Source organism: Elgaria multicarinata, chromosome 5 (genome assembly GCF_023053635.1).
Source record: "Elgaria multicarinata webbii isolate HBS135686 ecotype San Diego chromosome 5, rElgMul1.1.pri, whole genome shotgun sequence".
Classification (NCBI taxonomy): Eukaryota; Metazoa; Chordata; class Lepidosauria; order Squamata; family Anguidae; genus Elgaria; species Elgaria multicarinata.
Window position 1 is genome coordinate 37828316 of NC_086175.1, and position 24624 is coordinate 37852939.

General features: G+C 41.2%; 1 protein-coding gene across 1 annotated transcript in view; it reads right to left on the reverse strand.

Moving 5' to 3' along the window:
• Window positions 1-1880: 1880 nt before the first annotated feature.
• The window catches only part of EFNB2 (ephrin B2), a 56366-nt gene continuing 33622 nt past the window's right edge, over window positions 1881-24624 (reverse strand). Inside the window, exons 3-5 of the mRNA XM_063126127.1 lie at window positions 9766-9858; window positions 8849-8962; window positions 1881-5563 (exon numbers count right to left, since the gene is read on the reverse strand). Coding sequence (XP_062982197.1) covers window positions 5181-5563; window positions 8849-8962; window positions 9766-9858 — 590 coding nt within the window. The 3' untranslated portion in view covers window positions 1881-5180. The remainder of the gene's footprint in view (window positions 5564-8848; window positions 8963-9765; window positions 9859-24624) is intronic.

Genomic DNA, 24624 nt, shown 5'->3' on the forward strand with positions numbered 1-24624 from the left:
ATTGGGTTGCTGGATATGTGATTTTAGCTATAATTATTTATTGGATTTTCGTATTTTTACTGGGGTAATGTTACATTAGTTTTATTTATGGTTTTTATTATTCATTTTAGTATTATGGTTTTAAAAATGTTACTATATCGACTATTTATACAGTGAAAGCTACCTTGGGAGGGGTTTATGCTAAAATGCAGCCTACAAATATTTAACAAAAGTAAAATATGTGTGGGTTTTTTTTAAAGAATAATCATCTTCAATTAAGTTGAATGTGAATTCACTTAATCTGTTCTTTTGCTTCTATAGCCTTTTCTTTAGTAATTAAACCTCTGACTACAGCACTCATGACTCCTTCACACCAACATTTTGAATGAGAGCAAAAATGGGGAGAAAAAAGTCAAGTGGTTACCCGGTCAAAATCCTAGAATGGTACGACTCAAATTGAAGCCCATTTGCCAAATAATAATAATAATAAAAATTGCTAGTCTTGGAGAGTATAGGCCTATTCTACACCAAGCAGGATCTAGTGGTATGAAACTGGCATATGGTATGTGTCAATGGGCCCCAACCGTTGTCAGTGCACTTCAATACCATTATAAAGCAGTAGTGCGGCTCCTGCCTTTTATATACTGCTTTCATAGTGCAATATCCTGCTTGGTGTAGATTAGGCCTGTGTCTGCTATGATCACCTCGTGTGGTACAGAGTGGTAAGCGGCAGTTACTGCAGCTGAAACTCTCCCCACAGCCTGAGTTCGATCCCAGCGGAAGCTGGTTCTCAGGCAGCCGGCTCAGGTCAACTTAGACTCAGATTTCCATCCTTCCAAGGTCGGTAAAATGAGTACCCTGCTAGCTGGGGGAAAGGTAACCACGACTGGGGAAGGCAATGGCAAACCACCCCGCTACAAAGTCTGCCAAGAAAATGTCAGCGAAAGCAGGCGTCCCTCTAGGAGTCAGCAATGACTCAAGTGCTTGCACGAGAGGTTCCTTTCCTTTCCTTTCCACTATGAAGTGAGGAAACCAGACTACCGCATCCTCATGACACCCTGTCCTCATGGCCATTCTTGACAAGAAGTGCCATAGCTTCATGGAATCAGCCCATGTCACAACCTCTCCCACACAGAAAAGGCCAACTTTTGAATCTAGGTTCTAGCCAGGGTGAAACAGCACAGGCTGCATTATTTATTTGGGTCCAGGGCTAGCTCAAGTTACGTTGCTGTCCCAAGCAAAAATAGGGTTTTGCTGCATTACCCTGTATCTATGTGATAGGCCAAATGGGAGGGGAGTAAGGGAGCCAAGGAGTAAACACTTAAGGACACCTAGTTGAAGCTCCTTTCTTTGGCCCCATAAGTGAACAAGGCAGGGGAAAGGGCTGCCATTTGGCAAAATCTTAAGGGCTAAGACACTTGCTCCTTGTTCTAGAACCTGTTAACCTAAAGTTTTTTGGGGGGGCAGATTGGGCAAGCTTGTCTCCTCTTAAACGTTTGTCAGGGGTACATTGTGCCCTTATTATGCCTGTAGTCACTGTTGGGTTGGGCTGGCTCCCACAGGTTCGTTTGGCTCTGTGCTAGGCTTCAATGGATCCGTCCTCTGCTCACAAATGACCTTGAAATTAAGATTAGGGTTGAGACACAGCAATGTTCTCAAGACTATTTCTGTGCAGGTTTGAACTTTGCTCTCCCTTTCCCTCCCCAGTTCACCGCATTCAACATACTTGAGTGAAAGGAAGCCTACTAACTTACTCATGGGGGTGAGGAGGTGGGTGGGAATCTCCTCTTCAAACTCCCCAGCACATATAGCAAAAATGGAAGATGGGGCAGAGAGGGAGAGTTGAGGTGGGAGGAAGAACCAAAGAAAAATCCATAGCAGGCATCATTTCCATAGGAAAAAAATATTTTATTTTTTTAAAGAACAAATTCAGTTTGAAACAGATGTGGAATGTGAATTTTCATAGATTTGATTTTCTGGAAGGGGCATACTGCAATGTAGAACAAAAAGCAGATTTCAAATCTATGACAGTCTAGTTTAAAAAAAAAGAGAAACAATTATTTATAACTCAAGCATAATACTGTGTTACTTACAAACGGGACAAAGGAATTCTTAAATAAATATTCATGGTACACAATTACAGCACAAATATGCAGCAATTTGGCAACCTTTTTTATACCTTATCTTTTTTCTCCAGGATACTGTGCAAAGGGGAATGACACGGCCTTTAAACAAGCTGTAGCTAAATACATAGCAAAAGTCAGATTTATACAAAACATCTCGCTTAGACTTTATAAAAAACCAATGTTGCTTTATATACACAATCTGGTTAAGAAAAGATGTTTATTCTCGTTTCCATGTGTATTTTTATTTTATATTTATTTAAAAAGGTGAATAAGGCTACTGTAACACCCCAAATCCATATACAGTAAATCTGAACGTATTTACAGCATCTTCACTCTTAGACATGATGGTGTAAATTTCAAAAAGTTAGGTGATCAAGGGGTAACACAAGCAAGGCATTTACAGTAACTTTTCAAAGCTGAACCAAACACCAACTAAAGGAACAGTTGGTAAGATTGTCATTATTCTGCACAAGACACAACACAGATACACGGGGCTCTTCTTCTCCCCCTCCCCCCAACTGGTTGCAGGTTGCTCTTCTCCATCGATTCATTCAATATTTTCAGCCCCCCAAGTTTAGTACATAATCAGAATGTAACCAACCGACTAAACATACTCTCTATTTTTTTTGTCTTAAAAAACAAAAATAGGTCCATCTATTTCCCCCCCTCCCCCAAAATAAAATCTTAATGACTTACAAGGAAAAAAAAAAAACCTTTCATGGATGGATTCACAGAGGGGGAGGCTTTAGGAAAGAACTGCATCTGTATTGTAGTTAGTTACCATGGTAACCTCCCACAGAACTATGCTTCTTTTCGGCTCTCCCCTCCCCTCCCCTCAGTCTCTCCTTCTTGGACCAACATCATTTTCAGGTTCAGGAAATGCAGAGAGTAATCATTTCTATGACAGTACATTTTTGCACGTGCTCAGTGGAGGTTTGAAAACCTTAAAATGCTGTAGTTACATGTTCTTTCCAGTCCAGAAAGTGAAGTGTTGCTATGGTAACAGGGCTATGTGAAAAGACATCTATTTTGCATAGCACATAAAAAAGTAGATTTATTTCCCCCAGGGTACAGAGGTTGGAGGGAGGACAACAACCATGCTTCAGGCAGAAACTTTATACTGAAACTCTCCTATTTGTGACCAGCTGAAATACTCCATCTCATAAGGCAAGGGGAAAAACCAACGAAAAACACAACACAGAAGAAGAAGGGGGGAGAACTACATCAGAATATTTTGTTTAAATACGTGATGTAGTTACACTAATTTCATGATTTGAGGGGTTTTATTTCCTAGTCTACTGGTTATGCAAGACAGCTTAGAGGGCTTGGTTATTTTAATTTCCTCTCCGTACTTTTTGGAGTGAAGCTATTTCCCCCCAAGAAGTTGTTATCCAATTGTTTTGCTTTAATGCTGACAATTTAAGATTGATTTCATTGCCACAGACGAATTTCACATCTTCTGGTTTAGACTCTGTGCAATCTCAATATATAGATATATATTAGTAATCATCATAACAAAATCTGCTACTTTATATCCCTTGGGTTCTATACACCTATTATAAATACAGTCATACCGTACTTTCCCCCCTCTCTTGTGTCTAAATGTGTTGCATCTTTATGGACCATAAGCAGTTTACCATATGTGCTTTAACTCTGAAAGAGAATACCCCAGTAATAGCAGTGTCCAATATAGGACTACCTCGCAGAGGTACTGCCAGAAACTGGAGTGTCAAAAGGCTCGATTGGAGGAAAAAATAAAATCCTGATAATTGTTTAGAGATGTGAATGCTTTTTTTTTTTTTTAGTGATGGAATTATAGCCCTCTTGACTGTTAAGCTTGTGATTTTTTTTAATGTCAGATGTTGCTGTTTTCTTAAACACTTTTTCCCTGTGATTAGATAAAATGTGATAAGTATAGCAGCTGAGTCTGCTTTAAAAACCCAAATGTCATTTGAAGCAGACCAAGATTTTGCTACAGCTGGTTCAAAGCTGTATATCTTATTGCTGGTACAGTACTACAGCAGTCCTGCCCTAATATATCACCAGCGGCCTTCTATTGTCTTGTCTTCCAGGCACATTCATTGACTTACACTCTTTGTCCTACTTTGAGGGAGAGAACTATTTTCTCCTGCAAGTTGCTATTTGAGAATAACCTTGGCTTCCTTCAAGTGCAGGCCCTAATCAGCTGCTCATGTTGCTGTGTCTAACTGGCTTCTTAGAACTCCAGATATCAAAGTGCTGTGCTACCTAAATGGCCTGGCTTTGTCCCGTTGATATTCCAAAGGCAGTAGCATTCTATCAGCCCGTCCCTCTCCCTTTCTCCATACGCCACTTACATCCTTGACTCTGCTGACAAGCTAGCTTCTGGCTGGAAGGTTCCCATCTTAGCAAGCCCAAGTTCTCCCAAAGCATTATCCATATTCAAGTGAGGCTGCTATCACAAACAGATGGAGAATGGAATGGCAAAAAACATTACGTTTTCCAATAGTGATGCAGGATGTGGAGTGAAAGAATTCTCATGTGAAGGATGCCAGAATGCGACCCAATTGAAGTAAAATGCAACAGGGACTGACTAAAAGCAAGGAAATGATTAAAAGTCTTACTTAAAAGCCGAGGTCTGTATGACAAATCCATAAGCACTAAGAGAGAAGCGCACACAAAGTCACAGGGCTGCATTTCAAGCTTGATGACTTAAGACGTCTTCCCAGAATGCCTAAAACCATTAGCATCTGTGAGTTGTTCCATCTTCCCTGGGCTTTTTGTACGTGCCTGAATGCCTGCAGCACATGGCTTAGAAGGTGATGAACGCACAGCAATTGGAGTGGTATCTTCTATGTAAATTCTTCCAGCTTCCAAGTAAAACGCTTGTGCACCAAGACAGGAATTCTACAGACTAGAGAAGCTGTCCATCTCAAAGTGGCTTTCTGTAACAGCGTGGGTGGGACTTGCTGTTCCTTCCACTGCACTTGGTCCAGTAACCAGCGCAGGGGACCATCATAACCCCCACCCCACCCCCTGCGTCACAGATAGCATTTGACCGGAGAGAGTTTCAAAAGGTACCACACTGAGTGTTCATCAGACCTTGTAATAAATGTTCGCTGGGCTCTGAGGGGGCATCTCTTGAACAATGTATACTGGGTGTCCATAGTCGCCGCTGACTTTTTCATAGTGAGGGCAAAAGACACTATCAGCAGTCCTCAGAGGAATGATAATGTCACTAGGTTCAGACCCATTGTTGTTCCCACTGCGTTTTGGAGTGGCTAATGTACTAAGTGACAGAGTCGTCGTGTGCTGCGGCGAATGCTTCCTGTGTCTCCTTCGATACTTCAACAATAGAACCACCAGAGTGATGATGATGATGAGGAAGATGATGGACCCTGAAGCTATCCCTGCAAATAAGGCCACCTCTGAACCAAGGATACTGGAATGTCCAGCTTTGTTCCCATCTGAGTTGGGACCTAGAAATAAGATTTAGGGGGGAGAAGGGAGCGGGGAGAGAGAAGAGAAAGAACTAAGTTCAAAATTATCACTGTCCTATCACCACGTTGCAGAACTGAAAGGCTTAACTGTCAACTGTCCTTTGACAAACCCAATTACCCTGCAAGATTGCTAGGCGCAACCGGCCAAAGTCAGCCATTCATATTAAGCAAGACACTGTGTCTGTTGCTCTCACTTTTATGTTGCTCCCAACCCTCCCCTGTGTTCTTTCCATCTATCATCACCCATCAGTAGCAAGGACTGGCACTGACAAGGCAGCCTTTGATGCACGCCACGTCTTAACAGATGTTGGTCAGCTCAAGGCCGTCGATGGGGATGAAACAGGGAAACAGGGATTCTCAAAACTCGCTGTTGTCCTGCCACTCTTTTCCAGATACTAATTTGCGCTTAACCCTACCACTGCATGCCTATTCCTCTCTGGAGAAGCATCTTTGATATAGATCCAAGGAAATTAAAGCAAGGAGGAAAGCAGATCAAAAGTGCTCAGAGGGCAAGTAGATAATTCCTTGTTTTGTTTCTAGCTTTTGTTTTCAAAACTGCATGTCCAGTTAAATAGGAAAAGCAGTGGCAGAATGAAGTTTGGCCTCTTCCTGTTACAGATTGTCTTTCGTCTGGGTCCTATGAACCAGTGCAGAATACAGCTGTTCTAGCACTGACTTAGGGTCAGCCTTTATATCAAACCCCAGCCCAGCAGCTGATTTCAGCAGCTTTCCATCCCCTGTGCAACTCAAGTTGTTTTTATGCTTTTTGATGGTTTTAAATTTTTGTATATTTGTTTTTAATGTTCACTGTTTTTAACCTTTGTAAACTGCCCAGAGAGCTTCGGCTATGGGGCGGAATATAAATGTAATAAATGAATAAATAAAGTCAGCTGGGCAAAGGGCAAAGCTTACGCAGGACTGCTGAGAGTAAATCCTGCCCTGCCCTTTGGTGCAGTGTCCAGTGGAGCGCCTTGGCCCACTAGAGCTACAAAGCCCAGCATTTGTGGGTGCTGGCCATAGCTGGTAGCAAGGGGGCTTGCTGGCAACAGGATTCCAGTGTAGATGCAGCTATAAGAGCAGAAACAAGGATGTAAGCTAATCTGCAGATCACACTACATGGGTGTTTTAATTTAATTACTTAAATGTGGTGCTCTCCTGGTTGAGAAAATCTACAATAATTTCATTGCAGTTGGATGCCTCTTTCAAGATAGAATAATACTGCAAAGGCTACATTTAGGCCATAGCTAGACCTAAGGCTTATCCCAAGATCGTCCCGGGGTCATCCCTGTTCATGTAAATGACACACAGGGGATCCCAGGAGAAGGCAGGGACGACCCTGGGATGATCCCAGGATAAACCTTAGGTCTAGCTAAGGCCTTAGTTGAAAGGACTCTGCGCTCTGTATCCTTAGAATCACAGAACAAAATTGTTGATGCCTGCTCAAAAGCTGCCAACTAAAAAAAAACTCAACTTATTAGCATGATAGCAAATAATGTTGCACAGATAAGAAGCCATGAAGTAACCAATGGGAACCCTGATGTCAACTGATACCTAGTATAGCTGAACAATGGCCTCAATCTCCTATTCTTCCTACTGACTTCCTCCAGTCTATTCTTTCTTGTTCAAGTGAAGTAAAGAGAAGAAGCTGATGTTAGAGAGGTGGCTGGTGGGCAGTCTGCTAAGGCAAACCTGACAAAACATGACGATAGAGCAGGGAGAGGCCTTCCTGCCCTCGTTGACGCCGGAAGTTGGGCGATGGAGACACAAAATGCTGCAATGAGCACCATGCAGACAAGTGATTCTTTGAGTGGATGGTTGCCCCAGCAAGCTACTAATGACATCTGGGGCAACTACCCACTCAGCAACCATACACTCACAGGCTTCTAGCTGCAGCATGCCTCTATTGCTAACTATGACAGGTAAGGGCAGGATGTCTCCCATGCTCTGACAGCAGCTGGCAGTTTCACCTTATCAAGTACTAATGAAAACACCTTCAATAAATATTGTCAGAACACAACTTCAGTTCTTAACTCTGTGCTGGACTGCAATCAATTATCATAAAGCCCTCTTATGCTGTTGTTGTGTTTATATCCCACCTTTTTTCCTCCAAGGAACCCAAGGCGGTGTACATAATCCTCCTCCTCTCCTGTTTATCCTCACAACAACCTGTGAGGTGGGTTGGGCTGAGAGTCTGTGACTGGCCCAAAGTCACCCAATGAGCTTCCATGACCGCATGGGGACTAGAACCTGGATCTCCCGACTCCCAGTCCAACACTTTAGCCACTACACCACACTGGCTCTTTATAAGCCAGCTCTTACCATTGCAAAACTATTTGAAGCAATTCCTATTTCCTACTAATCAAACTAATTTTAAAAAATCAACGGCATTCTCATATGGAACTATTACATTTCTTTGAAATGCAAATGGAGAGAGGCTTGATTTTGCGAAAGTAATAATGTCTGACCTCTCGCAGACTGCTACGCATTTGCTTCCTTTCACTAGGTGACTGTTTTTACTATGCAATAAAGTCTTAGGGAAGTATCTGATATTGTCACAGCACAAGCGCAAACCAATGCTCGGGCAATGTCATTAACACTTGCTACGCAAAGCAGAAAAGTGGCAATTTGCCACCAAATTTCAGCAGCACACCATGCTTCCAAATTTCAGCCACAAATTGCTTTTTCCCTTTCCCTCGTAAGCGCAAATGATGTTGTACTACCATTGGTTTATGCTAGCGTAATGTCATTAGTGCTAATGCTGAGACAGCATTGGATACTGCTCATAGGATGCAATTCTATGGTCCTTCGGAGGATGTCCCAGGAGCCACAGCGTACGTGATACCTCCCCCTCTGTGGAGGGTAAAAGAGGTCCACTGTGGAAGTTCTCCCCTGACCCATGGCCAAAGCTGGTAAGGGCAGAAAGAGAGCATTCCAGGGTGGATCAGATACATGCACCTGAAAGAGATGGAGGGTGGGGAAACTGTGCCAGCCTGGGAGCTGACATTGTTATTTTCCATTCCATTGGAATGAATGGGAGGGGGGAATGTAGAAGAGAAAGAAAAACCTGGTGAGAAAACAAGCCACCCTGCCACATCTTGTGCCCTGGCTAGCGTAAGTCCTGTGCGGCTTAAGAAGTGGCAGCTCCTCCCTCATGAATGTTCACTCACCCAGCCTCTATAGGATTGTTCTATTGTCTTGGACAAAATGTATGCAAAATAGCCTTTAAAATAACCTCCTTCAAGAACTAGAAGCTCTCCTGTTTACCTGCATGATCCTTTACAAAGGGACTTGTTGTGGAGCTTTTCCCGTTGGTACCAGCTTCCTGTTCCGGGCGTTTAGTTGGATCAGCATTATTTGGGGACCCACCAGAATTGGGAACTGAAAGAACACAAATGTTTCACTACAAACTAACAATAATGTGCTTTATAAGCTGGTTATCAATTTTCATGAGGCATGAATGGCTTTGAACAGAAGATCCTTTATGCAAGAGTACAAGGAGATATGAGAATGTAATTTTCTCCTTTAAAGCAAGCAAAAAGAAAAAGAAAAAAAGCTATATAGTTATTTCAGAGATTTAGATTGTGAGGCTATCAGCAGAAAATGAAGGGGATTCTTGAAATTGGCAGGAAAACCTTTGCAGATGACATTTCAGCATAGCCAAGCAAGTTGATTGACTACTAAACCAACCTCTAATTAGAAAGAATAATTCTTTTCTCTCTCTCTGCACAATAGGTTATCTGTATATGAGAAATGAACAATGAACAAAAACCCCTCTTTTTAGTGAGATTTTGTAACAAGTAATCTATGGCAACATTAGCTCCATCTCCTTTTCATTTGTTTTAAATAATTTTGAGCTGTGAAACTGCACTTTAATATTTAGAATACAAGCAAGAATAACTAGAGCACACGTTGTTCATGGATGACCTTTCCTTCCAAGAAGAGCACTCCAGTGAAGAGATCTTATTGCATTAACTCTCTTCCAGTAAAAAAATTGTCAGTAGCTTAGGTGCAGAAAATAGGCTTTGCTTTTGGAATCTAGAGGAAGACGGACTAATAAGACTCCACTATTTCATGCTGTTTCAACCCTTATTCTCAGAGGTTAAGGCACTCAATGGGTCCCAGGAGCTGATCAAAGTCGCTTGATAAAAAAAAAAAAAACGCACAACACAGATGGTCTTTACCTTGTCCAACTTTCATTAGGATCTTCATGGCTTTTGTCTGGCACACCCCTCCCTCCTGGTTATCCAAGCCTTCCAGTGAACCATTGGATGTTGCTGATTGAAAAAAGAAAGAAAACAAAACACCAAATGAAAGATTCCAGGATACCACCAGGTGCAGCCACACAAAACAAGAGTACCTGAAAACAGATGTAATCTGTCCAAATTTACTCCTGTTGTTCAGGTTTACCCAGAAAAAGTTGTGAAATGTTGACAGCCGAGCGAACAAATACACCCACCAAGGCAGGCTGTTATATACCTAATGCTGGAATGCATTATCAGGTTTCAGATTTATCCAGGCGTTTTTCTTTCATGAACAATCAACTGTCTTGTTATTATGCCACCGGTTGAAAGCGTAGACGTTCCCCACACCCACACCTCCACTCCCTTGGAAAAACTGGGAGTTGGCTGGAAACAACAATAAAAGGAAGTCCTGCCAGGCTCAGCAGAGCAAGGAACTTGCATTCCACTGGAGTTCCACAGATTAAACAAATGGAGCTGCATGAATCGTAAGAGGGCTGTGCAATGGCTTTTTACATGCAATTCCCAGCTGTTCACATGTATACTCCAATAGTATATCCATAGACCACTAGGCTAAACCTTTTAGAATTGGGGTCTCTGCATCCACTTCCCTTCCTGCCTTCTCCTGGGGAGCAAGGAAATTGACCAGGCTTAGTTTAGACACTCTAAGGCTAAGTTTCTGAAAACTGGTAACATGCACACACACAAAGTAAACACATAAAGACAAAAGGTGAACATCTAAAGGTTCCAAAGCAATTCACAACTGGTACTTTATTTCATTTCTAATTTCTTAGTTTGTTTACCTTAACACAGAGATATAGATATATCACTTTAAAAAAGCACATCTCCATTAAAAAGAAACAGACAAAGAAAGAGAGACTCTCTCCCTTTAACGGTAAACGTCAGTACCTGGCAAAATCCCACTGCAGCAATCCTATTATTGCAGTTCCCCCCTTCCCTCACACAGCCCAATGCATGTTCCAAAAAGGCTGAGAAAACATGTAGTCAGCTGAAAGCCAAAAGGGAAGGAAGATGCCAGCGGTCAGTTGCTCAAGAAAGCTGCCAGAGGCCTGTGCTTGGGAATAGCTGGATGGATGGAACCTGCAGGCCACCAGTTTAGACTGCAATCCTATACTCACTTACCTGGGAGTAAGCCCCACTGAACTCAATATGTATAGGATTGCACTGTTAATCCACGGTATTTAGAAACAAAGTTATTTATTGCAAGGATTTTGAAGCTGCCAACCATCTTTCAGATGGCGCAATAGGAATGGTAATGCAAATTGTCTGCCTTGATGAAAAATGTCGGGGCAATCTTTAATACAGGTAGCGTAAATCAATTTGATATCAACAAGTTTAAAGTACTTCCCCCCCCCAACCCAGTGTCCTTCTTTCTTTCAAGATGCATACACAACATCTGGCCACTTACAAAAATAAAAAAGAAGAGGAGAAAGAAAGGCCATGAAAGTACTTGTGGGGGGTTCCCATGGAGAAAAAGCAATTAAATGGCACTTCTGGCACTAAGAAGAATCTCCTTTTCATCTAATTTAGATAGAGCCCCATAAGACTTCTCTTTCTTTAGCTCGCTTTAGTTATCCCACATCTTTCCTTGGGGAATATTTTTTTAAAGTGTACCTTATATACATTTCCTATTTCCTTCACACGCCTGCACTCCCTTTCACTGTCTTCCCAGACCCATGTTGATATTTTTCTTTTTCTAATCTTCTCACTAGCTGCAAAAACTATGAACTTTTCCCTCGCCTTTGATCTACTTCTTGCTTTTGTTCTACTTCTCCCTCCTTGTGGGTGTAACATAATTCCTCACTACATGAACTTCCCTTCAGTCCATCTCCCTCTGTATTTTCCTTATACCCGGGGCTTCCACCGCTAATTTTGTTTTCCCATCTTATGCAAAAGTAGTCCACCAGATTTCACCTCTTCCTTTTCTAACTTTTTGTGTACACGTTTGAATAATTTAGTGAAAAATAGATCCGATGTGTACATCTGCACTGCCAGGCACAGAAAATAATGGAGATGTACAGTTTTGTTTTGTTGAGATCTTTTTCTCCCCCCAGAGAAAAGAAAATCAATACTTAGAACCAGTTTTGGACATAAATCAAATGCATCTTTTTGCTGAGGTTTTTTTTTATGACCTCTTTTGTTTCTGCCCTTGTGCCTGTACATTGGCCAAGAGTATACAGAAATACTACTAAAATTGAACTTCTGTAGAGAACATAGCCAATAAACAGTGACCATCTTGCTCTTCCTAATGTTACGCTGAAGCAATTTGCCATCCTTTACCTACCTAACTCTGATTAAAATTTAATAGAGTTAGAGCTGCAGTGTCATTCTGCTCTTCAAAAACAGTTTTTTCTTACTTAACCTGCGAAGTAGGCAACAGCAACACTCTACACAATTCACAACTTAACTTGAATTGTATGACACAGAAAAGACAGTTAACAAGAAACCCACAACTACTGCAGCTAAAGGATTACAGGAATTATTATATTGCTGCATTCCTTAAGGATCTCCAACCTGCCTTGCTTTCTTAGACTCACAGACCCAATGCTGGTTTTGCAGGATGTTCACAAGTCCTGGCTGGAATTTTTAGTTATAGTTTACAGTGGAGAGTGTTATGGTCTGAAGGAATGGAAATCATTTGGCAAATGCTTTTGCGGTGACAATTAACCAATATAAAAGTATATATTGGAGCCAGTTTTTGAAGCCAGTTTTCTCCTGAAATCATCATTTTCCTTGCTCCGGATGAAGAACCCTGTGCTTGAAATTAGTTGTAATTAAGGTTGGGCAAATCTAACAACCTTGCTTTTGTTCTGGTTCCTATTTTTCTACTGCTATGTTTTTCCCCGTCCCGATTCCACATGACTGCGATTTTTTGTAAAGTCAGACAGAAATTTGTATGTATTTTCATGCATCTTTAAATAAAGAAAGAAATCAAATGAATAAATTAATATTTTTGTCAAAATATATTATTTATTTATTTTATCTCTGTATCGCCCCATAGCCAAAGTTCTCTGGGCAGTTTACAACAATTCAAATGTACATATTTTTGCGCACACATTTTCAAATGTAGGCATTTTTGCAAGCAAATTTTCCACTGAATAAAGCATGTTGTGCCTGTTTTTCCAAACATACACATTCCTCATATATACTTTTTCAAATCTATCCCTTTTTTTGTAAGCATTTTGTTTTGCAAACTGCATTGAAATCTTTAAAAAAAAGTGCACATTTTAATATGTAGCTGTGTTTCAGTTCAGGAAGTCTGGATTTGGTAAGCTCACTCTGAAATGGAAATCAACCAAATTGCTCACACATTGAGATTTGTATGGTTTCGATGAATAAAATTGGTCTCCTCCTGCACTGGCCGAATTCGTTATTTGATTGTTTTATGGTGCTGCCTTTTTGGCATGTCCTGTACCATTGAAAGAAAATTGTCAAATATTTAGTTGATTATATTTTTTAGCACTGTGGAGGGGCACTATTTGGGTTTCCTGCAGCAGTCATCAACATGTCTTGGCCTGCAACACCCAGTTCACATAATCACCGCAACCTCCTGTCGCTTATTTAAGTCACAGTGAGTTGCAGCGCCCGCAATTTCTCATGTTATCTGAACCCAGTGAGGGCAGGTTGCTGGGAAAGTTAATAAACTACCTCACAACCCTACAACAGGCAATGGTTACTGGGTGGAAGCTACTTCCGGCAAAGGTGATTGTGTAAACTGGGCTGGCACACGCAGGATAATTCACAAGCCATCGTGGCTTTTTAACCACCCTCTTGCCATGCAGATCAGCCTGAAATCTACCATTTCACGCTTCTGACAGCAGCAAATAACAAGCCAGACAGTGGGTATAGAATAGCCTTAGATTCTTTGCACCTCTCAATAGGCTCCCTATCCCTGCCATATTCCTCAACATTTATCCTTTAGATCGGGGTAGGCAACATACAGCCTGCAGGCCGCAGGCAGCCCTTGCCACTACAGATAAATTAAAAAAGGGAAAGTGGCACTTTGACTATGGAGGCTTTGAGCATCCCTCTGCTGTAAGTCTCTGTTGTGGTTTGCCACTGAATTCTGGTGGCAAACTGCTACTTTCTCTCTCTTTTTGCTGCCAGCAGCAAGCGTGTGGGCCCACAGTGGGTCTAGGGGTTAGGGAGGGACGTGCCCCCTGGACTGGCAGATGGTGCCCAACCCTGCTTTAAATAAATGTATAGGCTTAATCTTTTTCAAATGTGAGCCAAGATTAAGCTTCACCAGAGCCACGGACCAATAGGGTGGCTTGGGCAATTCATTATCTCATTGCCAATTCCTGCCATGCAAGGCCATAGAGCAGCAGTGGGCAGATTCAGGCTTGTTGGATCTACTTTGGTATTTTGCTAGAACCCCAAGAACCATTAAAACAAGAGCTAGGTGAAAAAGTCATATGGCTAGAATTAACTAGCAGATTGATTCTGAGCACATTACAAAATTATGCATGGTGTGGAGAATGTGGATAGACATTTTTCTCTCATTCCCATAGTATTAGAACCTGGGGCATCTCATGAAGCTGATTCAGAAGGTTATCAATGGCTACTAGTCCTGATGGCTAGGTGCTACCTCCAGTATCAGAGGCAGTAAGCCTGTATGCACCAGTTGCTGGGGAACACGGGTAGGATGGTGCTGTTGTATCATGTTCTGCTTGTGGGTCCCTGGTTGACAGCTGTTTGGCCACTGTGGAACCTTGGCCTGATCCAGCATGGCTCGTCATAGGGATTTGTTTTCAGTACTAATATTCTGATCACAGGTTGTTGTTGCCACTATTAAACAATTAGAATTCAGAAACCCTTATTGATCTACTTCAAATCACCCAGAAATCAGGGCCAAGAAGTTATACAAAACCTTATTATCTCTCACTTAAACAAGAATAGATCACATAAAGGAAACTCCGGACTCCATCCAAATACAATAGAGCTTCATCTATCGGGCGGTATAAAAATGCAATAAATAAATAAATAAATAAATAAAATGTCCACTGCCATCTGGTGACTAAACTAGATAATGACACTATCCACAGAGGATTCCCCACTGTATAAAGGAAACATTAATGATATATGGCATCATACAGCTGTTGAGAGCCATCATATGGTAAAATATCAGTGGCACAACAAAAGTGGAACAATCATACTAATTGTTAGATCTCTGAGACTAGATGTTGGAGAAATCCACAATACATTCAAATTAGTTCTGATTTCAATGAATCTGACCTGCAGATTCTGTAATGGAGCAACTTCTTCCAAATCATGCAGACCAATTTTTCACTTTTGGGGAGGATTTTGCTCATGTGCTAATCCACATGAGTGAATATGCATCTGCGTTAATTCACATTAAATAATGCAGATTAGTGCATTTGGGCTAATGCGAAATAGTACAAGTAGAACAAAATACTGACTTTAAAAGAATCTGATTCCGTCAATGAGCAGATGACGGAACGAAAGACGCTTGTCAATCTGCGGAACACAGACAAAAGCAATTTAATAAAATCCATACATCCCAACTCCACACACACAGCGCTACAAATTACTTTGGAATAGTCGACTGGTTTACCCCAAATTTGTCAGTATCACCAAGAAAACTGAGGCCTAATCTACACCTGCCAGTTATCCCAGAGTCAGCTCGATCCTGGGGACGACCTCCCAGTTGTCCTGGGATAACCAAGACCGCGGTTATCCTGATTTTTCCCGCAGTCCCAGGACAACCCCAAAGACCATAGATGGTGTGGCAAGCGTTCCAGGATCCTCCCTCCTCCCTGTGAGTAGTGGGGCTCTTCAAACGGGCACAGAGCTGGGGGGCCCTCCATGCCCTTAAAGGGGGGGGCAGCATTTTCACCATCATCAAGATGGCTCTCGGTGGTTTCGGTGTTGGTGGTTTTTTGGTTTTTTTTATATATATAAAAAACAACTTACTCTTGGCGCAGAATCGCACCCGCGAAATTGCACAATGACTCTTCTTAAAAAAAACAAAAAACGCCGCACCAGAATGTCCCTCTTCAGTTCTGGGACAACGGCTGGCGTTTAGACGCAGGGGGACAATCCCAGAAGCAGGTAAGCCTGGGATCCTCCCCCACACATCCTGGAAGACCCCTTAGGTGTAGATGACGCCTAAGTAAGAGAAACTCAGATTCACAATATGGAAGTTGAAAAGATTTTGCTTACTCTTCTATGATTTCTGAGAGCCATTTCTATCCCACGCGAGTCAATGATAAGGTTTCCACTGACTATACTTAAAAGCAGAGTAAGACAATTTAAGCACGCTTCATTTTAAAAATCTCACATTTCTATTTTTTATTCCCAAACAAACTTGCTACATAGAAAGTCATAATAATTGGAAGCATATTCAAATATCAGTACATAACAAACTAGCATTGCAGAAAATAGGAGTCCAGTTATAAACAAAACTGTCTAGTTTTCAATTATTTTTACATAGTGCAATGCTACCCAGGCTGCAACCCACCAAGCCAAGCGAAGTCAAATATAAATGTGACTAATATTATCTGCTGCTTTAGAGTTTAGAATATAATTTATAATTCTTTTTATATTTTATTATTGGGATTTCTTGATTGCTTTTTGGATGGTTTGTGAGCTGTTTGAGTGCCATATTGAAAAGTGGGATATGTATTGTTAATAAATAAAAACTACATGGCCATCCACTGGGGAACTGGATAAACCTGTTTTTGCTGTCTATGTAAGACTACACAAACCAACCACAAACTTGGTTGTTGGGCAGTGGTCAACATGGTATGTCACAAATTGTGCAGGCCCAATGTAACTTGTAGTAGCATAATGTGATTTTATCACCGAGATGTTATTAAATTTATCTCAGTGTCCCAACTTGTATTAACTGGAATTATAATTCCATAAAGAAAGCAAGGTCAGAGCAATTGTATAACACATTCTAAATATGCTCAAGGTACAAGTTTGCCCTTCAATAGGTAAATTATACATTAAAAGCCCTGGAAGTCCTATAAATGTAGGTTTGATCTCTCACATTATATGCTTCAAAAACTGTGCAATCCCTATTTAGAAATGCATTTTATTCTAAATGCAGAGGAAAAGAACTCACTGAGAGACAGACCAAAAGAATTTCTAGGTTATGATTTTTATACAGTTCCCAAGAAATGGAAGTAATATTACATTTTAATACATCTTCATTTGGTTGTTATTATTCTGCCTCCTGGGAGGCTAAGCCACTGCCTGAATTTTGGCTGTTTTCAACCTATCAAGTTAGTAACATTGCTCTAATCAGATGGAGAATTAAGCTGCTGGATTTGTGCCTAGATACAACCTTTCATTCACAAAGTGATTAAAAATGAAGGCAAAGACACACAGGCAAAATCAAGACTCATTCCCTATTCCAAACAGAACGCATTATTTTAAAAAGCAAGAAAAATGTATTTTAATGAAACCACAGATCCTAACAATCAGGTACAATTATATTGTTAGGTTTTTGATGCTCCAACAACTAAACTCCAACAACAACCCCATTATTATTATTTTACTTAACATGATATGCTTTGGCCTAAAGTAGCATAATTCATTCAATTTCGGCTGAAGAATATGAATGATAATATTTGATCCTCAGTGCGCCTTGTGAACAATTCTGGAAAAGAAGGCATGTGGAACTGGATAAAGGAAAAATACTGGTAATCAGCTGCTATGTTTCTTCAGCCCATTGCCTGTTTCCATTACAGAATGTAGATGGACCTTTCATTTTAAATTGCATTGTTGTAACATTGAGAGGGATTTGTACCGGAGAGTGCTATTGGAGCTAGAAGTACCACTGGAGACTCCCTTAATTGTCCTGGCAAAGTTGCTATTCACCTCGTTTGTTAGGGAGACTAGCTGACTGTTCTCAATAGCTAGATCTTCATGTCTTCTGAATAGCTATGAGATACCCCCAAAGGGGCACGCCTTTCTCTTCCAATCCCTAGCTAAGGATATGTAATCAATGGGGTTATTCGCAAGATAGAGCAGCCCACCATGGGTTATTTAACCCATGCTGAGGCTGCAGTATGCATGTGACCGCCATTCTGAATATACAACCTTCACTTGGGGGTTGTCGTGTCATGTGAACCAAGCAAGCGTGGGTTATGCGAGGGTTAAACAACCCTTGCATAAACCATGGTTTGTTTTTGTTTAACTCTGATGTGACCACTCCCTGATGGGGATTTCATATGAAACTTGGTGCCCATGGGCAGTTAACAGTCTTCCCCAACTGGGCGCCCTCCAGATGAGTTGCAACTACAGCCACCATCTTCCCCAGCAATGCATCAGTACCATGTTGGCTGGGGATGATAGGAGTTGTAATTGAACACAACCAGAGGGCACCTGGTTATGGGTGCTGATTTAGCATTTGATCTGAACCAGAACATGCTGTTATGTGTAATTTTAGTATACATTTGCATGTTACTACAGGTAAACACAGTTGGCATCAGTCCAACAAGCTACTCTTGCCGGATTTAGATAACATGAGAAACCGTGCCCCTGCAAGGGTAATCAGGCAAACCAGCAGGGTGACTAACAAGCCACCATGGTCAGTACCTTACAGAGTTTAACGCTTCTTGGCCCAGGAACTGATGCTGGTAACAAGCCCTAGATTTTAAGAAGGCTGAAAGAGGGTTGGAAAGAGGTGTCACTTTCTGTCCTACTTCAATTCCTTTGTCCTGCTGTTGCTGGTAAAACAGGTTTTGGGAAGCTGCTTACTAGAGGCAAAAGTGGAATCTGTGTACACATCATGAACACAAATCTCTCTTTCAACTTGGGTTGGGAAAAGCCTCTCATTAGCCTTCAGCGTGAGATACACAGTGCAATTCACACACAGGGCTACTGATTCCTGATGTTTAGTACATATAGTTCCGTCAGAATGACCAGAAGACAGGTTACCAAGTCAAGGAAATTGCAACAAGGTCAAAAAATCTCTTTCTGGGTGACCAAGCACAGAGACACTTTGGCTGCCATCCTCAAACCACTTTGTCTCATTGTGTTCAGTGGGATTACAACAAGGTGGTATGCAGAGAACTGTCAAGCCCCATCTCATGACTCCTTCAGAGACAGTAAAGCTCAGTACTTTGAAGCTGTACTTAAAAAGTTAAGAATCCTGCAAATGTGAGCTATTATCCAACTTTCTCCAAACACAATCCTTAAAAGACAGATAAGCAATAAATTAATAAATCCTAAGGAGTGGGCAGAGAGAGAGAATCACCAAAGCTTTACATCCAGTAATAGCAATATGAACTACTCTCGATGCAAAGCTGGGCTTGATCTAATGTGAATTCGCAGGATTATGGAGAATATGCCCTTACAATAAAATAGAAGAAAATGTGTTTGCCATAGGATTCCATCTCTATGCTGTAGCTGCTGTCAGTTGTTTGTGCCGTCATTAAATGCCTTCCTTGGTAAAGCATCAAGTAATTACTTCTTCTTACACATACGTTATCTAATTTTACAAGACAGCTTTAAAATACCCAGGCCCATACGGACAGAAAAAACACAAATCAAGGTGCTTGTTGCTGGAAGTTAGAAACTGCACATAAAGCAGCTGTGGTGATCTAAGCACCGTGTTTTAATTAAATTGTATTAAATTTGCCTTTTTTTTGCACCAGTCCTCTGATCTGTGAGCTTGGAAGATATAGAAGAGTTCTCAGACAGCGTTCAAAGCACACAGAGGCCCTCAGTTGCTGTGGTTGTTGATCTGTAACAAATTTATATTGGATGAAGTCTATTTCTTTAACTAAAACAGTAGGCTACTTTCCGTATAAATTATCTTTAATCTTTGAATTAAACATCTTTATAATGCTAGTGTTAAGTTGATCCAAATGTAGATCCAGCAGTCCACAAATACACATCTATTGTTGCTTTAAGCAGTGCACGTTGCTAAGTAACGTTTTGCACACACGACCACCACCAAGTAGAGGATCAGATGATTCACTCCTCCGGAGCAAAAGTCCGTTTAAAAAATGTCAAGGGATTCGCACAGCATCAAAGGAAAAAAGGTTACCATCAGGTACCCTTCCATCATGCCTGGACCGACCCCACTTGAAACTCCCCCTACAACTACCGTCCTCTTTCTTCTCACTGCTCTGTGTGTGTGTGTGTGTGTGTGTGTATGTATGTTCTGGGTTTTTTTTAGGCCTGTAAACCTAATTGTTGGGAGTTACAATTTTTAATCTGTAATCTATGGAATAGTTCAGGATTTCATGTATGTATCAAAACAACACACTCCCACACACATACGTACAGTCTTCAGGAACAAAAGCCACATATTCACTATGGGGTGAGAGTGGGGTAAACAATGCAACACCCCTAAATTTATTTATTTATTTATTTATTTATTACATTTCTATACCACCTAATAGCCGGAGCTCTCTGGGAGGTTCACAAAAATGCCTTCACAGGCAATTAATCATGAAAATTTGACCCCTCTCCTCAGAAATGCTCCACCCACTGACTCTTCATGCAAAGGTAAAGTAGGATTGCACCAGTTGACTTCCCCCCACATCAAACTCAAACTCCGCCTATGCACTGGCCTCGCCTTCAACCTTCACACATTGCATAGAAGTTGAGAGTTGAGGTTTGTACATGTACATACAATATGTGCCTAGATCTTCCAAGCAATAGACTAGAACTAGGGTGACCATATGAAAAGGAGGACAGGGCTCCTGTATCTTTAAGAGTTGTATTGAAAAGGAAATTTCAGCAGGTGTCATTTGTATATATGAAGAACCTGGTGAAATTTCCTCTTCATCACAACAGTTAAAGCTGCAGGTGCCCTGCCCTCTTTAAAATCTGGTCGCTCTAATATAGCTCCTGCACCTTTAACTGTTGTGATGAAAAGGGAATTTCACCAGGTTCCCCATATTTACAAATGACACCTGCTGAAATTTCCTTTTCAATACAACTCTTAAAGATACAGGAGCCCTGTCCTCCTTTTCATATGGTCACCGTACTAGAACCCACTTTAATCAGGCTCCCCAAACAAGCGGAGAGTAGACAAGACAAGCATTGGATATCTCCCAACCACGACCAGATTCTCACTTGAAGCTCCTGGCCCTCATTCAACCATAGAGGTTGCTCAGCACATGCTAGGAGCAAGATAATAAAATTAGTGTCACTAATATGGGTTAATGTTTAGGGTTCCACAGCACACATGAACAGGCACTCTTCCCCCAATTCAGCATCTATCACTCAGGTCCACGCTGGCTTTACTAGTTTCCATTCCTCATTTACATCTGGTCTTTGTTTTGGTCCCTTGAATGTAGCCCCTCCACAGGAAAGGGTCTGTTTTTCTTTTCTGTCCTGTACAGTGTGGGCAACTTGTGGCCCTCCAGATGTGGCCCTCCAAAGCCTACAACACCCACAATCCCTCACCATTGGCTATGCTGGCTACGGTTGATGGGAGATGTAGGCAAAAACATTTGGTGGACCACAAGTTGCTCATCCCTGCTGTACAATAAAGCACTGGATTTGACAAAACATACCTGGGGCTCAGCCCACAAGGCACTGCAGCTGCATATTCCCTATTTTTTTTCTTCTAGAAAGGCACAGTAATGACATGCAAGGCCCACAAAAGCTAGTGGAGGCTTCAAAGCAATGCAATTTGTTAGTTTAAGCATTTGGCCTGTTTTCACCTTGCCCTGCCTACGGTATCCTAAATGCTTGCCTCTTCCAATGTTTTCTTAAGCTGCTAAACAAAATTGACTTGTTTAGGTAAAGTGAGAATCTAAATGTTTCATTACAGTTAAGAATTTTCTGCAGCATTGTTTTAGTTTGTATGTTTTAGAATTGCTCATGGGAACGATGGGTTGTTTTTGTTTTTTAACAGCCTTTCAAGTTGGGAAGAAAAAGCAGAAGAGTGTTAACACTACAGGATAGCATCCTATGAAAGTTAACACCAAAGTCTTCTCTCATCCCACAATGAATGCAGATTCAAGTAACCTTGCGGAAGGAAGTCTTATGCTGGCTATGAGGAATGTTATGCACGTCACCCAATGGCATGGATATTGGACAAGCGATCACTGTTGTTCACCAGTAACCTCATTGCCAATTTACAAATAGGTACCCAGGCCTCAAGCAGCCTCAGTCAAAGCAGCATTCACAAATGCAAGCACTAATGGGAACTAGAATCACATTTACTCAACAAAAACAATGTCTTTTCTTTAATGTTGAAAAGGATAACCGTGCCACTTTAAAATGCACTGACTTTGGGAAAGGGTATTTGAATCCCTCTCCGATAGCTATACTCATATACTTTGGTGAGAGAAGCTTCTCATATGGAAAGCCACTTAACACTGAAACCAGCCATATAGTGTGTAGGAATTATTATTACTTATGCTGTGTGCCATCAGCATACAAGGCACTTTATTTTATTTATTTATTTAGAATATTTATATACCGCTCCCCATTGAAAAATTTTGGAGCGGTGTACAAAATAATAATAATAATTTTTAAAAACCAGAATAAAACACTTAAAACAAATTTTAAAAGAAGCAAATACAGAGACTCAAGGTTGCAACTTTACAGACAAACATAGACAAGTCCCTGCTTCCAAGGCACTTGGATCTAAAATCTAAAATACTAAGATCTAAAATACTAAAACAGACAACTCAGGGAGAGAGACATAAGGGGAAGGAGAGAACGAGGTGGGCAAATGCCATTACATGTACTTAAAGCTTGGTTACAGCTGGGAACAAAGATGCAGAGAATAAGCTAAAATCCATGCAGGGTGGGGTTCTTTAAAACAATCCCATCATTTTTCACGAAATATATTTGCTCTAAATACCAGACTAATAAGTGTTCTGTAAAACTCAAAATCTTGCTTCCAGTGCTTTTGATTCATGGATCTGATAAAAAGGTTATACTACCCTATATTTTTCTCCCTGTGGGACCAATGCCACTATTTAAATTTTAAAATCCACTCTGGGTTTTCCCCCCCCCTCCCCACTTCTACAGTCAGTTACTAAACCAGGAGTCCCGAAACTTTTTTTTAGACCCGTGGACACATATAGGAATTTGATAAACTGCTGTGGGCACCATCACAAAATGGCTCCCATGGATGATGTGGCTAGTTAATAATGCCATGGGGGCTCGGTGAGTCAAAAGAGATCTAAAAAGGGGCATGGTAGAGAAATAGTGAGTTTAGGAGGGAGTGGGAAATAGCAAGGTAATGAGATAGTGGGGAAAGGAAGAGCAAGGCTAGGAGCAGGGAATAATGGAGCTAGAGGCTGGGAGAAACAGCAAAGCAAAGGGGTAGAGGGGAGAGAAAAAACAAGACTAGACAGGGTGAGAAAGAAGATTGCCTTAACATTTCCCAAGGTTTTTCTTCAAACAATTTTTGTTAAGGGGGCAGGGAGGTGGGAGAGCTTTGTGGATGCCATTGGAGGTCCTGAGGGCACCATGGTGCCAACGAGTGCTGCACTGGGGACCCTAGACAGTTAAGGCCACAATCCTATGCATGTTTAGACAGAGAGAAAACCTACAACTCTCAGCATGGCTGGCTGGGGAATGTTGGGAGTTGCAGGACTTTTTCTCTCTCTGTCTGAACATGCATAAGATTGAACCCTAAACACATTAAGATTCCCAGAACAAATTATAATTGTACACCATTTTTCTAAAACCTTGAGTCTGCTATTGGAAAGCGGCCCAGAAAGGCAGGAAAAATAAGTCCAAGTTTGCTCTCTGATCTATTCTTAAATATTCAAATGAACAAAATAAAGTGAGTTCGCATTTGGATTGTCGCTATTGATACACATGCCTGTTCATGGGGAAAAAGGCCATCTTAATATAATCTGGGAAGATATTGTGCACTGATTCACGGATTTACCCTAACCCATCCTGTCTGCCGCCTCAAAAGCTCCTATAGCTTGTTACTCAATCCCTTGTTTGAGAAAGGTTAGAATAAGAAGTTCCTACTTGGGGTGGAAAAATATAACAAACTCCTTGTGCAGTCTACTGTCACTAATTGCATGCAATGATATTAATGACCCAGTAATTGCTGTACGAGTGGCACTGAAGTGGAAAACATCATCTTGAGGCAGGGTTCATCTCTAGGTGGTAGGACATCACCATTGACTGAGTTAATGCCTAGTGACATTTTAGAATATAACACTACAGATGAGAAAATGTGCCACTCGCATGGCTCTAATGGCTTAGATGGACATGGCGTTATTTGCTGTGACCGCAGAGAGTCCAGCAATAACCCCAATGAAGTGACACAGTCAGGGTTTGCCCTGCAGATGAACCTCATTCCTTTCAGGGGAGATATTCTCTACTATAACAATCTAGTGCAATTTTCCACATGTTTGCTTCAATAAAAGAATACCTTCATCTCCTGCTTTTACTTCTAGCACAAACAGAATTGTGCTTTATTGCACAACACAAAAAGCTATTTAGACGCTCTGACTATTGTCTATCGCAAAAATGATTTGCCACTTTTAAGTCTCCAGATCAGTTATGAAGCCTATCAAAAGTTTAACACAGTTGTGGTTTTATGGCCATGTACTGAGTAGGTGCATGCCCAGAGTTATACACATATTTAGATGAAGATCTACATTTTCCACCATTAAACTATCACTTTTGCAGGGCAGATTTTAATGCTATTTTTAATTTTCACCACTTTTCTGCACCCCAGCAGGCAAGAACTCTAACCACAACTTTCACACATTTACAGCAATACAGGCCTATGTGTTGGTGAAAGGATTACTGAATAGCTAGTAATATACTTTGTCATCAAACTTAATGGGAGAATACAAACAATAA